This window comes from Oncorhynchus clarkii, chromosome 7 (assembly GCF_045791955.1).
Source record: "Oncorhynchus clarkii lewisi isolate Uvic-CL-2024 chromosome 7, UVic_Ocla_1.0, whole genome shotgun sequence".
NCBI lineage: Eukaryota > Metazoa > Chordata > Actinopteri > Salmoniformes > Salmonidae > Oncorhynchus > Oncorhynchus clarkii.
The window spans coordinates 22,683,724-22,701,338 of record NC_092153.1 but is presented as its reverse complement, the minus strand read 5'-3'; the positions used below and the strand labels follow the sequence as shown (position 1 = coordinate 22,701,338).

General features: G+C 45.2%; 1 protein-coding gene across 8 annotated transcripts in view; it reads left to right on the top strand.

The window, feature by feature from the left end:
* Positions 1 to 17,615, top strand: part of LOC139413078 (uncharacterized) — a 29,955-nt gene that overhangs the window by 836 nt on the left and 11,504 nt on the right. For 3 of the 8 annotated variants that reach the window (XM_071160120.1, XM_071160118.1, XM_071160113.1), the window contains exons 3-10: positions 12,548 to 12,604; positions 12,745 to 12,798; positions 14,527 to 14,583; positions 14,724 to 14,777; positions 15,554 to 15,610; positions 15,751 to 15,804; positions 16,595 to 16,651; positions 16,792 to 16,845. In XM_071160120.1, the coding sequence (XP_071016221.1) occupies positions 12,548 to 12,604; positions 12,745 to 12,798; positions 14,527 to 14,583; positions 14,724 to 14,777; positions 15,554 to 15,610; positions 15,751 to 15,804; positions 16,595 to 16,651; positions 16,792 to 16,845 (444 nt within the window). The remainder of the gene's footprint in view (positions 1 to 12,547; positions 12,605 to 12,744; positions 12,799 to 14,526; positions 14,584 to 14,723; positions 14,778 to 15,553; positions 15,611 to 15,750; positions 15,805 to 16,594; positions 16,652 to 16,791; positions 16,846 to 17,615) is intronic. The other 5 variants (XM_071160114.1, XM_071160116.1, XM_071160117.1 and 2 more) reach the window with 5 other exon arrangements.

Genomic DNA, 17,615 nt, shown 5'->3' with positions numbered 1-17,615 from the left:
AGCAAAGGATTTGTATCCTGTTGGACAAAACCTAAAACCTTTATGTAGGGGGAAATAGTCAGACTATAAGATATTCTTAGGCCAAAAGGATCGCCCACAATCCTACTACTATCCTCCTAAGTCATGTTTTATTCATGTTCTATGCAAACTCATTAGGAAATGCAAGTATATTAATTCAATCCCACACTGTTCTAAAGCAGGCTCTCAGACAATGGCCTCATTCCAAATGGCACCCTATTCCCTATATGGAGTAAAGGGATTTAGGTACCATTTGGGATGCACCAAGAATCTACGCCAACATTCCTAGAGTGTCAGAACCCAGAGCAGGTGACTGAGGAGGTTGGAGGTTGCCCTAGAGATGGTCCGGTAGAAGAGAGCTTTAGACAACAGAATGAACCTCTTTGTTGTTAGTTCCTCCTCAGGAAGAAAAGATTACTTTGAAAGAGTGAAGAAGGTAGAGAGTAGAGAGAGAGAGAGTCCCCAGAGAGGGTTAGAAGGGTGTGTCACACTATGGACCTGCAGATTATGGGGAGTGTCTGTTAATCAGCCAGCCAAGTCTGGGTAGGAAAGCCTCCAGCACCACAAGTTCTGCTCTAGTGATAAGGACAGACTGACTGGTTGCAGCTCAAATTCACCCTCTATCTCTCTCGCACACGCTCACGCACACGCACACGCTCACGCACACACGCGCGCACACACACACACACACACACACACACACACACACACACACACACACACACACACACACACACACACACACACACGAGCTCTCTCACATACTCTGAAAATACTCAAATTAGCATCTGAATACCGTGTGGATGAATACAGACCTTAATTTGATCACCCTTTTGCAGGAGCATTTTCTTGCAATGCAGGAAATGTAAAACTTGTACTGTTAATTATACTTAACTTGAAATGTTAAGTATATAGGCCAATTCTTGTGGGAATTGGCCTATATGGATAGTTTCTTATAGAATGTTTAAAAAGTCCTCTGAAGTTTGCAATTTCCGCTGAAATTTCAGACTTCATTTTCCCTTACGAAAAATGTATCAACCCCTACAAAATGTCCATGAATGAATGATGTTATTTAAATGATAGGAGGCCGTCTGCGCTCTTTAAAGGTTACTTCTCTTTAGCGTTGGTTCCAGGAGCGTGGGAGTCCAAATAAGAATACTGGAGGAAACGGAGATCCAAAACTGAATGCAATAAAGATGCTAATTTGAACATCATGGTGCCCAAAAAAATCGAAACAAAAGTTTCAGCCTCGGGCCATCCTCAGTATAAATGGTAGGCACACACACCTGTTTCTATTTCAAGGATAATTGCATGTCACATGATCAAGCAAGAATATACATCAGAAAATCTATAATTGGTACCTAGTACAATAGAATGCATGATCTGCATTATACAGTATATAAAAGTGGACAGAAAAATATCATAAATGATTGGTACTATGATTTTTTTGGGCCACCATGATGTTCAAATTAACAACAGCTTTCCGCGTGGCATGTAGCCTAGCAGTTAAGAGCATTGGGCCAGTAATTGAAAGGTTGCTGGTTTGAATCCCTGAGCCGACTAGGTGAACAATCTGACAGTGTCCCCTTGAGCAAGGCACTTAGCCATAATTGCTCCTGGAAATCTAAATTACGTAAAATCTTTATTTTGCATTCAAGCCTCAGTTTTGGATTTTATTTATTTGTTCAGGCAGTGTGCGGGTCTCCATCTCCTCCATTAATTAGAATCCACTTTTCATGCAGGATTATTTTCCTGCTGTAGCAAACTGATTCAAATTAAGATCCTACATGTGTATTGGCGCAAAACTTGCATGATATACTTTTTCCCCCTCCATCTATTCAAGTTACTGACCCAATGCTCTTAACCGCTAGGCTATCTGCCACCCTACCAATTAAATTCAAATGTGGTCTAAAATTGTTCCAAAGATTTCACAAGAGAGTAACAGTCTCCCAATTAAACCAGTTTCCCAACTCCGGTCCTCCAGTACCCACAACAGCACAGATTTTTGTTGTAGCCCCTGATTCAACTTGTCATGGGCTTGATGATTAGTTGACAAGTAGAATCAGGTGTGCTTGTCCAGGGGCCATAACAAAAATATGTACCGTAAGGGGTACTTAAGGAACAGAGATAATTGTGCTCCCATTGCTTTTATAAATGACCGGGGGACATATCGTGAGACAGTTTTGAAAAGAAACAAATGTCTCTTTCTGTTTCTCTCTTGTTAAATCTTTGGAACAACATTAGACCACATTTGAACTGAACCTGAACTGTTAACTGACAAAGCTTCGTCATTGTTCAACGCGGTGTTATGACGAGATAATCTTTACAACGAGGAGAGAGTCACTTTCTCTCACTGGCATACATCATGTGGGCTATCTACATGAAAACGTTCCTGTGAGAATCTTCTCCGCTCACATTCCCCTCGGGTTTGTTCGACAACGAACAGCTATCACAGTGCCATCCCACACAGCTTGTCTCACCAGTCAAAGTGACCGAATTAAACCCTTAGCTCTCCCCCCTCTTCAGTGACGGGATCCATGTATGCCTGCATCAAAGTGACTCCGTACTGTAGTTGTACGACAGGCTCAGCGTGAGGCTGTCTGAGAGGAAGGCAATGCCACCTGAATAACAAAGGGCCACAGCATGCGTTGTACTGCCAGAACAGCCTTGGGAGACAGTGAAGAAGCAAAGAGATCATTCTAGAATGCACTCACTGGTTAGAGTAGAATTGTAAGGCAGTAATTTTGTATTTTTTGTGAGGGAGAGTTCATTGAGGTGAGACAATCAGATGTTGATTAGCAGGTGTGTGACTATCTGCTATTTCTTTATGCTTATGTTTCCTGTTGACCTAGATGCTACAAATGTGTCTAAAACTAAGTAGTGTTGTTCCCAAGAGAGCAGTACTGAACATCAGCTATTAAAACATAGTTTACATTGATCAAGCTTATGGACTGAAGACAAACATAACTTTTTTTGCTACCAATTGTGTTCAAACTAAAGTAAAAAGAAAGAAGCACAACAGGATAAAAATAATATGGACGCTAGTAGCAGGTCCTCAACTTAAAATACATGATACATTCCAAATCCACTACCACCCTGGTATGTGGATCTTAACTTGCCTTCCTGTCAAAAATCTCACGCTTTTATGTTACCATTCTGCGTTAATTCTCCCTTTACACTCATAGGAATTGGCCTATATGGATTGGTCTAATTTGAAATGTTCCTTACAGAAGAAAGCATAGGCATGGTAACAATTGAAAAGGAACAGTTTGGAGACTATGGGGAAATGATTAGACCAAAAATGAGGACACAACAGTTCCCCTGACAAGAGTGAATCCAAACATTACACTGTTGATTTCATGTGCATTTTACATTTCACTGTACTTTTCACTGCATTTGTTGATAACGAAATGTGAAAATACTCTGGATACATTCAGTAACAGGATAAGAATAGTCCTTGAAAACGTGGAGTAGTTGCAACATAAGACAACAACAAAAAATGACAAGAGTTTGAGTGGGAGAACTAACTGGTGTCTCCAAGTGGCCTAGAGCATGTAGATGTTTGTTTTGTTTGGAACTCTGCATCCTGCCCTGCATCCCCACCATCACGCAACTACTGTTGTTGTTTACGCAATCCAAGAAAGGCCCATTTATACATCGCAATCTGGTTCCGGTGGGAATCATTTGAAAGCTTGTTCTATTGTCAAGTTATAAAATATGATCGTACAGGGTTACTCTTTCACAGGGCAAGTCAGAGAAATCGGCATTTTTGGTAATGAATGCATTCAGGTGCGTGTCCAACTGCAATTTGTCATCACAACAGACAAACATAGACTCATTCTGTTCAGGAGAACCCAGGCTATGACACCATGTCATCTGGTAACTGTACATCAAACATACGGATCCTAAACGTTGACACTGTATATGACATGAGTTTTATGATATGGAAAATGTGAAGTGCACATTTGGACTCACAGGTGTTTGTCTTGCTTGTACGACATCAAAGCGGTATTCCTTTCGAAATACATTGAGTCATCTTAATTTACATCATTTCTCTCACTCGGACCTCAAAAGATTAGCGGGAGGGATGGAGGCAACGTCTTGTCACGTGCGGTGCTCAAGTTCAAAACGACTGTCAGTCAAAACCCATACAGCGTTGTGAAGCACTGAGCACTGACGTTATGTTTAGAACGTTATTGTACAGACACTGTGTTCCAATTTATGCACTTATCAGTGCCAAAATCTGCCATTTTCAACCTGTACACATGCACAAGTGTAAAGGGCTACTCAAATATCTCACTCAGTATGATCATTCAATCTCATTAGTATCTTTCCTGCCTGTATTCTTGCTCCAGCTCAATGACCTGAGGAGTCAAGTCTGGGTCCACTGCCTCAAATGAGACCTGTTTCATTTCTCTCCCTCTCCCCCTCTCTCCCTCTCCATCTCCCCTCCCCCCCTCTCTCTCTACTCTCTCTAGCCCCGTTTATACCTGGTTCTAACATGCATCCTTTGTCCTGATCTTATCCACATTCTGACTATGCCCACACTGTATCTGTTGCATCCACAGATGGTAGTAAGATGTGTCTCTTATCCATGTACACTGTGTCTGCATTGTGACCAGATATCCTGGCCCCTCCCTGTATGCAAATTATTTGACAGTTATTCTTTCAATATTCATTTATTTATTTTAAGACATATATTGATGCAATAAGTCAATGGCGTTACCTGCCAACGATTCTAGAGGGAGGGCTGATGATGAATGAATTGGTTTCACTATCCAGATCGTTCTACACAGGTAGGATATTCAGACATAATGCGTGTCTGACTACCTCCGGAGGTGGTCAGGACATCCGATCGCCTTCAGATCCCAATGCATCTTTAAGTCATCCACACCTGTCTAAAAATGTGGGCACAATCAGAATGTGGACAATATCAGGACAAAGGATGCAAGCTAGAACCAGGTATAAACGGGGCTTCTCTCTCTCCCCCACCTCTCTTTCTCTCTTCACACCTCTCACAAGTTAATGAGAGGAAAGAAAGCATCTGTCAAGCATGTCAAACGGCCTGTGCCCAGTAGACCAGGCAGGGAACTCAAGGTCACGTCATTGGCTCAGAGCAGCACTGTAGTCAGGTCCTGGGAGAGTGCCTGCGCCACGGCCTTTGCCTCAAACTGCTGCTTTGACAGCTGGGAAATCAGAGTAGAAATACATTTAAAAAGCAAGAGGAGAAGGAGGGAGATAGCAGCAGCTCCTTCTATCTTCATCAGGACATGGATTGCTGTAAGTGTTGTAGCCTTGTTAAAGGAACAGCCACACACCTATAGGTAGTTCCTTCACAAAAGTATTATGTTGATCCAAATTCAATAGCCAGATCGAAATGATATGGTACATCCTCCATTCACTGGAAAAGACCACTGTGATGCTTTTAAATGCTTTAACGTTTGAACAACCTTCTCTCATGGGAAGGGCAGATACGACTGATGTTGCTGCCTTTGGGGCAATCACTATAGGGATAGTCACCCTTGGGGGAGTCACTATAGGGACAGTCACCATAGCAGAAGGGCAGATACTATTGATGTTCCTGCCCTTGGGACAGTCACTATAGGGACAGTCACCATAGCAAAAGGGCAGATACTATTGACGTTGCTGCCCTTGGGATAGTCACTATAGGGACAGTCACCATAGCAGAAGGGCAGATACTATTGACGTTGCTGCCCTTGGGTCTGTCACTATATGGACAGTCACGCTTGAACCAGTCACTATAGGGACAGTCACCCTTGGGGCACACTATAGGGACAGTCACCAAAGCAGAAGAGCAGATACTATTGATATTGCTGTCCTTGGGGCAGTCACTATAGGGACAGTCACCGGAGCAGAAGGGCAGATACTATTGATGTTGCTGCCCTTGGGACAGTCACTATAGGGACAGTCACCATAGCAGAAGGGCAGATACTATTGACGTTGCTGCCCTTGGGTCTGTCACTATATGGACAGTCACGCTTGAAGCAGTCACTATAGGGACAGTCACCCTTGGGGCACACTATAGGGACAGTCACCATAGCAGAAGGGCAGATACTATTGATGTTGCTGTCCTTGGAGCAGTCACTATAGGGACAGTCACCGGAGAAGAAGGGCAGATACTATTGACGTTGCTGCCCTTGGGATAGTCACTATAGGGACAGTCACCGTAGCAGAAGGGCAGATAGTATTGAGTAACAATAGCATAAGTGATACATATATACAGATACATAGGCCATACAGCATACTACAGCATAGCCCACTTACTGCGCTGGGCTCTGACTGTACTATTGCATCATGGATGATGTCATTGAGGAGGAAAGGATGGGGATGTGTGTTGAGACCAGTTCTACACTAATCCTCCTACAGAGCATCTGGCGTGAAGACGAAGCCCAGGAAGCTGTTATATAGTGGACTGGGTGTGGGGAGAACGTTTGCTTTAGAATAGTTAAATATGCTGTAGGAAACGGTTTAGGGAAAGGGTCTAAGATAGTGTTGTTAACCTTAATAGAGAAGTACTCCCTTAAGTGTGGATATAGTAGTTGTATCTGTAGGAACTATACAAATGGCAACCATTGTTGTTTCAGCAAATCTCCTTCGCTCTTTCCCTCTCTCTGACACCCACATGAATGCAGAGATGTCCTTGTTTTAATCAGTTGAACATTTTCTTCGCTGAACAACCCCCTCAGATGCCCTCTAGCCCATATCCCCCCAGGCAATAATATACGTGTCCAACCTCTTAAAGCCATAACAATAAGTGAATGGCCCCAGCAGCACCAGGAAGCCCATACTTACAGTACATTACACCGCTCTCCTTCATATGAGGCTCTCTGTCTGTACCTCATTAACTACAGAGCGCTGGGCCAGAGCCCCAAATGATCTCACTACAAAGCCATCTCATCTCACCCTCCTCTCCAAGGACTTCTGCTTCAAAACAAAATAAATGTATATTACCGTCATTTTGGCCCCTGCCTGGCCTATCAACCACTCTATACCCCTGGGCAGCTGAGGGGAGGTCAGAGAGAGGGGAAACATCAGAGGGATATATGGGGGAATGTTACAGTCAGCCATCATCCCTTTATCAAAAGACCAACCGACTGCCTGGAGTTAACATGGGAATCTGGGACGCCCTCATGAAAAGAACCCAGCTAATATCAAAGCAAAGCTGGATCTCTACCTTTCCATTGCAGTGATACTAGACAATATTCTCCCCTATATGTCATATTTGCATCAGCATTGTCTTGAAAATATTCAATATAACAATCGGACACAAACTGGGTCAAGGTTTGAATCGAGAACAACAAGCGCTCCAACTGTGTGTACTGTGCTAGAATTGAACTACAATTGCCACGTACAACTCCCCACTGTATTTAGTCTCCCCACTGTTTTGAGCTTACTTTGTATAAGGTAATGGAAAGTGGAAGTAGGAGACAATGTTGTTACCAGCGATGAACAGGAAACTATTACCCCCAAACTAAAATATTGTGTTCGGTTCCAGGTTGTTTGTTAATTCCAAATAAACCCAGAGCAGCAACAATGCTTTTTTCTAAAGCACTATCATCATGTAGCCTACTATTAAGCTGTGGACCAGAGGAGATAGGAGATATGATGCCCCTGCCCTGGTCTCGTGGAAAATATATACCAGCAGAAGCCTAAGCTGCGCAGGCAGCATTCAGATGATTGATTAGCTCTCCGTTTGGGAATGTATTCTGTTCTCAGGCACATTTAGTCCTCATACAAATATTTGTCTCAGTCAGTCAGTGGGGCTGTGGAGTCTATTTTGTGCCATGCCACCAACTACCGGCTCAGTCCCCAAGGTTGGGCACCAGTGCAGCTTGTTTCCTTCCAGGGGGCATCCTATGGACGGGGTTCTGCTCTGTGTTGGGGAAACAAACGTTCTGGATACAGAAACAGCAGAAGAGGCATGCATACAGCATACTGTGGTTATGTCCCAAATGGCTCTCTGTTACCTGTTTGGTGCACTACTTGAGACCAGAGCTCTATGTGACCTGGTCAAAAGTAGGGCATTATATAGGGAATAGCGAGCCGTTTGGGATGCTGTAACTCAACAGCAAGGGGAACCAGCAGAGTCCCACCCTTAGGGGCAGAGAGAGACACTTCCTTGTTTGTTCTACTGATTAATCTTCTTAGCCCTAAGCTCTAGTGTACTGTAGCTTGCAGTGGCACTTGTTCAGTCTCTGAGCAAGAACTGTACTGTGTTGCGTTTGTAACTAATGTACCTATCTTCTGCAGATATGAGTCAAATTACCCTTCTTTAAATAAGTACCACCTTGCAACCAACATTGGAGAAGGGGTGTTTGCAGAGGGGCGTGGTTTATATAGCTAGATAGCTACTCTACTGGTGACAAAATCATTAATGCAATTCCAATATTGCTTGAGTTGCTTCGTGTATCACCAAATTAGCATGAGAGGATTTTCCTGCAACACTGCTCACTACTTCCACATTTCTTGACATAGGCGTTTCAAAGAGCTGTCAGTCAATGCAAGCTCATGAATATAAACTCCCTGCCCACAGCTATGAGAGAAAGAGTACTTTTTCTCAAATATTGAGCATTTCTATCCACACAAAATATTATGGGTGATTTAGTTTTTAGTCACTCAAAAGGCTATTTTACATGGGAGTCACACCTCAAATATTGCCACCCCTCCCACCTCAGCGCAAGTGATCTGATGTTAGACAGGTAAATTGCTGAACCTGGAGTTAGGGCTGGAAAATGCCAGTGCGCCAGTTTTCACATGACGAAATTGCAAACTAACGTGGGCTTGACACATGCGCCTCCTTACCGCTAACCAAAAATAGAACCAGTAGAGTTATGGTATTTTGTTTTTTACATTGTAGGTTGTAAGACTTATTTGCATTTCTCCCAGGATGCCTTTCAAGTGAATGTGAGAGGTACCCACCCATGACTGTGTTTGTTAGTGACAGAGAAATGGTTGTTGCATTCAATAACTTCAGGTCCGGAAACCTTCACCAAGTGACTACCTACAGTAAGTGAATGTGTTTCAATTTGAAGTCAACCCTTTATGACCTTATACTGTACTTGTCATAAGGTCTTTAGTTATGGCCAAGTGGTCCTCAACGTTGTGGTCTGAAAATATCGGATCATGGGTCACATCCAACCTGCAAAATCACAATAAGCTGGTTTGTGAAGTGATTAGTAGTGATTTTACGTTTGATACCGGGGCTCTGAGGCATGCGTTCATCTCTAAGCAGCTAACTTCGAAGAAGTGTGTCGATACGTGCAGCACTTTATCAGAAGTACGTCATCAATTACGTCCAAGGCTACATTTCATCACGTGCTTTTTTCAAACCATGTGTTGCAAAATGTGAGATCCCACTTATTTCGTTGTGGCTTCGGTGCTTTATTCAATTCCAAGCTGCTTTCAGTCACTGACCTCTACTGGACACCGCACTTACGAACATAGTTAGGATTTTGCACATGTAGTTTCACTTGACTGGTAGCTCCGCAGGTAGAGTAGGGAACTATGGGACACTTTGTTATGAAGTCAAATCCTGTTGAAGGCAGCAAAGCTGCCTGCCATCCAGGACCTCTACACCAGGCGGTGTCAGAGGAAGGCCCTAAAAATCGTCAAAGACCCCAGCCACCCCAGTCATAGACTGTTCTCTCTACTACCGCATGGCAAGTGGTACCGGAGTGCCAAGTCTAGGACAATAAGGCTTCTCAACAGATTTTACCCCCAAGCCATAAGACTCCTGAACAGGTAACCAAATGGTTACCCGGACTATTTGCATTGTGTACCCCCCCCCCCGCTGGGTAGCTGCTGCTACTCTCTGTTTATCTTATTTGCATAGTCACTTTAACTATACATTCATGTACATACTACCTCAATTGGCCCGACCAAACCAGTGCTCCCGCACATTGGCTAACCGGGCTATCTGCATTGTGTCCCACCACCCGCCAACCCCTCTTTTTACGCTTCTGCTACTCTCTGTTCATCATATATGCATAGTCACTTTAACGATACCTACATGTACATACTACCTCAATAAGCCTGACTAACAGGTGTCTGTATATAGCCTTGCTACTCTTTTTTCAAATGCCTTTTTACTGTTGTTTTATTTCTTTACTTACACACACACACACCTTTTTGTTATTTTGCACCATTGGTTAGAGCCTGTAAGTAAGCATTTCACCGTAAGGTTTACACCTGTTGGATTCGGCGCACGTGACAAACTTAACAAATGAACTGATTTGATTATTTAGACAATTGTTTTATGTGAAACCACACTTTCTGCACTGTTGTTCGAGAGCCAAAAACAAAGAAATATTAAAACATAGAAAAAATAACATAGAATGCCCACCCTAGTCACACCCTGCCTCATGCACCAACACAGCAACTCTATCATTACTCTCTCATCCAATCTCCCCATCAACTCCTTCACTGTCTCTGCTTTGCTTCCTTCGCTCACCTCCAATTTCACCCTGACTGGCTCTGGTTCCATCTGCTCCGCCAACATTCCCGTGTGCCCACCCAAAACAATTATTGGGGCTGCCTCTCCTGGCCACGCTGCTTGGTCCTTTGGTGGTGGGTAGTTCTGTAACGATCCTCATCCTGTGAATGACTGGACCAAGGTGCAGCGTGAGACGTGTTCATGATATTTTATTAAAATCAGAACACTAGAACAAAAAATAACAAAGAGGAAAACGAACAGTTCTGTTAGGAAACTAACAATACAGAAAACAACTACCCACAAAACCCATGTGGGCAAGAGCTACCTAAGTATGGTTCCCAATCAGATACAACGATAGACGGCTGTCCCTGATTGAGAACCATACCCGGCCAAAAACAAAGAAATACAAAAACATAGAAGAAATAACATAGAATGCCCACCCTAGTCACACCCTGTCCTAACCAAAATAGAGAATAAAAGCATCTCTATGGCCAGGGCGTGACAGTACCCCCCGCCAAAAAGGTGCGGAATCCGGCCGCAAAACTTGACTTTCAAGGGGAGGGTCCGGGTGGGCCCTCTTTACGGCGGCGGCTCTGGTGCGGGACAGACACCCTGCTCCACCTCCGGCTTGGCCCACTTAGGTGGTGCCTTTGGAGCGGGGACCCTTGCAGTGGGCCCCGGACAGGATGGCAACTTTGGCAGCGCCGACAGGAGGGCGACTCTGGCAGCGCCGGACAGGAGGGCGACTCTGGCATTGCCGGACAGGAGGGCGACTCTGGCAGCGCCGGACAGGAGGGCGACTCTGGCAGCGCCGGACAGGAGGGCGACTCTGGCAGCGCCGGACAGGACACAGGCACCAGGCTGGGGAGACCTACTGGAGGCCTGGTCCGTGGAGGAGGCACAGGATAGACCAGGCTGTGGGGGAGCACTGGAGATCTGGTGCGTAGCCTTGACACCACTCTTCCAGGCTGAATGCCCACTCTAGCCCGGCACGTGGGGGGAGCTGGAACAGGCCGCACTGGCATCTCCTGGAGAACTGGGGAAACCGTGCCTGGCGCCGGCGCAGGATATCCTGGCCCGAGGAGATGCACTGGAGGTCTGGAGAGCAGAGCTGGTACCATCCGTCCTGGCTGGATCCTCACCCTAGCCCGGCAGATGCGGGGAGCTGGAATGTAGCACACCGGGCTAAGAACGCGTATTGGAGATCTGTAGCGACAAGCTGGCACAAGACGTGCAGGGCTGGGGAGGCGCACAGGAGGCCTGATGCGTGGGGCTGGCACAGTCTTCACCAGACGGATAGCACGCACCTCAGGACGAGTATGGAGAGCTGACTCAGGTGACATCAAATCGAGGACACGCTCCGTCGGGCGGATGTCGTGCCTCATGCACCAACACAATAACTCTCTCATTACTCTCTCCTCCAATCTCCCCATCAACTCCTTCACTGTCTCAGCTTTGCTTCCTTCGCTCACCTCCAATTTCACCCTGACTGGCTCTGGTTCCATCCTCGGCTCCGCCGACAGTCCCGTGTGCCCCCTCCCCCCAAAAATGATTGGGGTTGCCTCTCCTGGCCACGCTGCTTGGTCCTTTGGTGGTGGGTAGTTCTGTAACAATCCTCTTCCTGTGAATGACTGGACCAAGGTGCAGTGTGAGACGTGTTCATGATATTTTATTAAAATCAGAACACTAGAACAAAAAATAACAAAGAGGAAAGCGAACAGTTCTGTAAGGAAACTAACAATACAGAAAACAACAACCCACAAAACCCATGTGCGCAAGAGCTACCTAAGTATGGTTCCCAATCAGAGACAACGATAGACAGCTGTCCCTGATTGAGAAACATACCCGGCCAAAAACAAAGAAATACAAAAACATAGAAAAAAGAACATCGAATGCCCACCCTAGTCACACCGTGGTCTAACCAAAATAGAGAATAAAAGCATCTCTATGGCCAGGGCGTGACACCTTCATTGCACTTGTGCAAATTGTAATGGGGCTTTCTTTTGTCTCTTTCAGCAATATGGTATTTTGTGTTTGTACCTAATGTATCTTTTTACTATGTGCTTGCTTTCGCAGGAGTTCTGACAACAACTTCTGCACAAATGATTGAAACAATCTCAGACGCTCCTGTGGGTAAGTACATTACTGTCTTCAAAAGAAATCCCAATTGCACTTGTGCAAAGTGCAAAGGGGCTTTCTTTTTTCTCTTTCAGCAATATGGTATTTTGTGGTTGTACCAAATGTACCTTTTTACTATGTGCTTGTTTTCGCAGGAGCTCTAACAACAACTTTTCTACAGAAGACTGAAATTCCAGATGCTTTTGTTGGTAAGTACATTACTGTCTTCAAAAGAAAGCGTCTGTAACGATCCTCTTCCTGTGAATGACTGGACCAAGGCGCAGCGTGAGACGTGTTCATGATATTTTATTAAAATCAGAACACTAGAACAAAAAATAACAAAGAGGAAAACAAACAGTTCTGTAAGGAAACTAACAATACAGAAAACAACTACCCACAAAACCCATGTGGGCAAGAGCTACCTAAGTATGGTTCCCAATCAGATACAATGATAGACGGCTGTCCCTGATTGAGAACCATACCCGGCCAAAAACAAAGAAATACAAAAACATAGAAAAAATAACATAGAATGCCCACCCTAGTCACACCCTGTCCTAACCAAAATAGAGAATAAAAGCATCTCTATGGCCAGGGCGTGACAGTACCCCACCCCAAAGGTGCGGACTCCGGCCGCAAAACCTGACTTTCAAGGGGAGGGTCCAGGTGGGCCCTCTTTACGGGTGGACAGGAGAGCGACTCGGACAGCTCCGGACAGGAGGGCGACTCTGGCAGCTCCGGACAGGACACAGGCACAGGACTCACCAGGCTGGGGAGACCTACTGGAGGCCTGGTCCGTGGAGGAGGCACAGGATAGACCGGGCTGTGGGTGAGCACTGGAGATCTGGTGCGTAGCCTTGACACCACTCTTCCAGGCTGAATGCCACGAGCTGGAACAGGCCGCACTGGGATCTCCTGGAGAACTGGGGAAACTGTGCCTAGAGCCGGCGCAGGATATCCTGGCCCGAGGAGACGTCTGGAGAACATGGATGGCACCATCCGTCCTGGCTGGATCCTCACCCTAGCCCGGCAGATGCGTGGAGCTGGAATGTAGCGCACCGGGCTAAGAACGTGTATTGGAGATCTGTAGTGCCAAGCTGGCACAAGACGTGCAGGGCTGGGGAGGCGCACAGGAGGCCTGGTAGGTGGGGCTGGCATAGTCTTCACCAGACGGCAAGCACGCACCTCAGGAAGAGTATGGAGAGCTGACTCAGGTGACATCAAATCAAGGACATGCTCCGTCGGGCGGATGTCGTGCCTCATGCACCAACACAGCAACTCTCTCATTACTCTCTTCTCCAATCTCCCCATCAACTCCTTCACTGTCTCTGCTTTGGTTCCTTCACTCACCTCCAATTTCACCCTGACTGGCTCTGCTTCCATCCTCGGCTCCGCCGACAGTCCCGTGTGCCCCCTCCCCCCAAAAATGATTGGGGTTGCCTCTCCTGGACACGCTGCTTGGTCCTTTGGTGGTGGGTATTTCTGTAACGATCCTCTTCCTGTGAATGACTGGACCAAGGTGCAGCGTGAGACGTGTTCATGATATTTTATTAAAATCAGAACACTAGAACAAAAAATAACAAAGAGGGAAGCGAACAGTTCTGTAAGGAAACTAACAATACAGAAAACAACACTCCACAAAACCCATGTGGGCAAGAGGTTTCCCAATCAGAGAGAACGATAGACAACTGTCCCTGATTAAAAACCATACTGGCCAAAACAAAGAAATACAAAAACATAGAAAAAATAACATAGAATTCTCACCTTAGTCACACCCCGGCCTAACCAAAATAGAGAATAAAAGCATCTCTATGGCCAGGGCGTGACAGCGCCATTGAACTTGTGCAAAGTTCAATGGGGCTTTCTTTTGTCTCTTTCAGCAATATGGTATTTTGTGTTTGTACCTAATGTATCTTTTTACTATGTGCTTGCTTTCTCAGAAGTTCTGACAACAACTTCTGCACATATGACTGAAACAATCTCAGACGCTTCTGTGGGTAAGTACATTACTGTCTTCAAAAGAAAGCCCCATTGCACTTGTGCAAAGTGCAAAGGGGCTTTCTTTTTTCTCTTTCAGCAATATGGTATTTTGTGGTTGTACCAAATGTACCTTTTTACTATGTGCTTGTTTTCGCAGGAGCTCTAACAACAACTTTTCTACAGAAGACTGAAATTCCAGATGCTTTTGTTGGTAAGTACATTACTGTCTTCAAAAGAAAGCGTCTGTAACGATCCTCTTCCTGTGAATGACTGGACCAAGGCGCAGCGTGAGACGTGTTCATGATATTTTATTAAAATCAGAACACTAGAACAAAAAATAACAAAGAGGAAAACGAACAGTTCTGTAAGGAAACTAACAATACAGAAAACAACTACCCACAAATTTCACCCTGACTGGCTCTGGTTCCATCCTCGGCTCCGCCGACAGTCCCGTGTGCCCCCTCCCCCCAAAAATGATTGGGGTTGCCTCTCCTGGCCACGCTGCTTGGTCCTTTGGTGGTGGGTAGTTCTGTAACAATCCTCTTCCTGTGAATGACTGGACCAAGGTGCAGTGTGAGACGTGTTCATGATATTTTATTAAAATCAGAACACTAGAACAAAAAATAACAAAGAGGAAAGCGAACAGTTCTGTAAGGAAACTAACAATACAGAAAACAACACTCCACAAAACCCATGTGGGCAAGAGGTTTCCCAATCAGAGAGAACGATAGACAACTGTCCCTGATTAAAAACCATACTGGCCAAAACAAAGAAATACAAAAACATAGAAAAAATAACATAGAATTCTCACCTTAGTCACACCCCGGCCTAACCAAAATAGAGAATAAAAGCATCTCTATGGCCAGGGCGTGACAGCGCCATTGAACTTGTGCAAAGTTCAATGGGGCTTTCTTTTGTCTCTTTCAGCAATATGGTATTTTGTGTTTGTACCTAATGTATCTTTTTACTATGTGCTTGCTTTCTCAGAAGTTCTGACAACAACTTCTGCACATATGACTGAAACAATCTCAGACGCTTCTGTGGGTAAGTACATTACTGTCTTCAAAAGAAAGCCCCATTGCACTTGTGCAAAGTGCAAAGGGGCTTTCTTTTTTCTCTTTCAGCAATATGGTATTTTGTGGTTGTACCAAATGTACCTTTTTACTATGTGCTTGTTTTCGCAGGAGCTCTAACAACAACTTTTCTACAGAAGACTGAAATTCCAGATGCTTTTGTTGGTAAGTACATTACTGTCTTCAAAAGAAAGCGTCTGTAACGATCCTCTTCCTGTGAATGACTGGACCAAGGCGCAGCGTGAGACGTGTTCATGATATTTTATTAAAATCAGAACACTAGAACAAAAAATAACAAAGAGGAAAACGAACAGTTCTGTAAGGAAACTAACAATACAGAAAACAACTACCCACAAATTTCACCCTGACTGGCTCTGGTTCCATCCTCGGCTCCGCCGACAGTCCCGTGTGCCCCCTCCCCCCAAAAATGATTGGGGTTGCCTCTCCTGGCCACGCTGCTTGGTCCTTTGGTGGTGGGTAGTTCTGTAACAATCCTCTTCCTGTGAATGACTGGACCAAGGTGCAGTGTGAGACGTGTTCATGATATTTTATTAAAATCAGAACACTAGAACAAAAAATAACAAAGAGGAAAGCGAACAGTTCTGTAAGGAAACTAACAATACAGAAAACAACAACCCACAAAACCCATGTGCGCAAGAGCTACCTAAGTATGGTTCCCAATCAGAGACAACGATAGACAGCTGTCCCTGATTGAGAAACATACCCGGCCAAAAACAAAGAAATACAAAAACATAGAAAAAAGAACATCGAATGCCCACCCTAGTCACACCGTGGTCTAACCAAAATAGAGAATAAAAGCATCTCTATGGCCAGGGCGTGACACCTTCATTGCACTTGTGCAAATTGTAATGGGGCTTTCTTTTGTCTCTTTCAGCAATATGGTATTTTGTGTTTGTACCTAATGTATCTTTTTACTATGTGCTTGCTTTCGCAGGAGTTCTGACAACAACTTCTGCACAAATGATTGAAACAATCTCAGACGCTCCTGTGGGTAAGTACATTACTGTCTTCAAAAGAAATCCCAATTGCACTTGTGCAAAGTGCAAAGGGGCTTTCTTTTTTCTCTTTCAGCAATATGGTATTTTGTGGTTGTACCAAATGTACCTTTTTACTATGTGCTTGTTTTCGCAGGAGCTCTAACAACAACTTTTCTACAGAAGACTGAAATTCCAGATGCTTTTGTTGGTAAGTACATTACTGTCTTCAAAAGAAAGCGTCTGTAACGATCCTCTTCCTGTGAATGACTGGACCAAGGCGCAGCGTGAGACGTGTTCATGATATTTTATTAAAATCAGAACACTAGAACAAAAAATAACAAAGAGGAAAACGAACAGTTCTGTAAGGAAACTAACAATACAGAAAACAACTACCCACAAAACCCATGTGGGCAAGAGCTACCTAAGTATGGTTCCCAATCAGAGACAACGATAGACGGCTGTCCCTGATTGAGAACCATACCCGGCCAAAAACAAAGAAATACAAAAACATAGAAAAAATAACATAGAATGCCCACCCTAGTCACACCCTTGCCTAACCAAAATAGAGATTTGAAGCCTCTCTATGGCCAGGGCGTGACAGTACCCCCCCCCCCCCCACCCCCCTCCCAAAAAAAAGGTGTGGACCCCGGCAGCAAAACCTGACTTTCAAGGGGAGGGTCCGGGTGGGCTCTCTTTATGGCGGCGGCTCTGGTGCGGGACAGAGACCACGCTCCACCTCTGGCTTGGCCTACTTAGGTGGTGCCTCTGGAGCGGGGCCCCTTGCGGCGCCGGACAGGAGGGCGACTCTGGCGGCGCCGGACAGGAGGGCGACTCTTACGGCGCCGGACAGGACACAGGCAGAGGACTCACGATGCTGGGGAGACCTACTGGAGGCTTGGTCCGTGGAGGAGGCGCAGGATAGACCGGGCTGTGGGGGAGCACTGGAGATCTGGTGCATAGCCTTGACACCACTCTTCC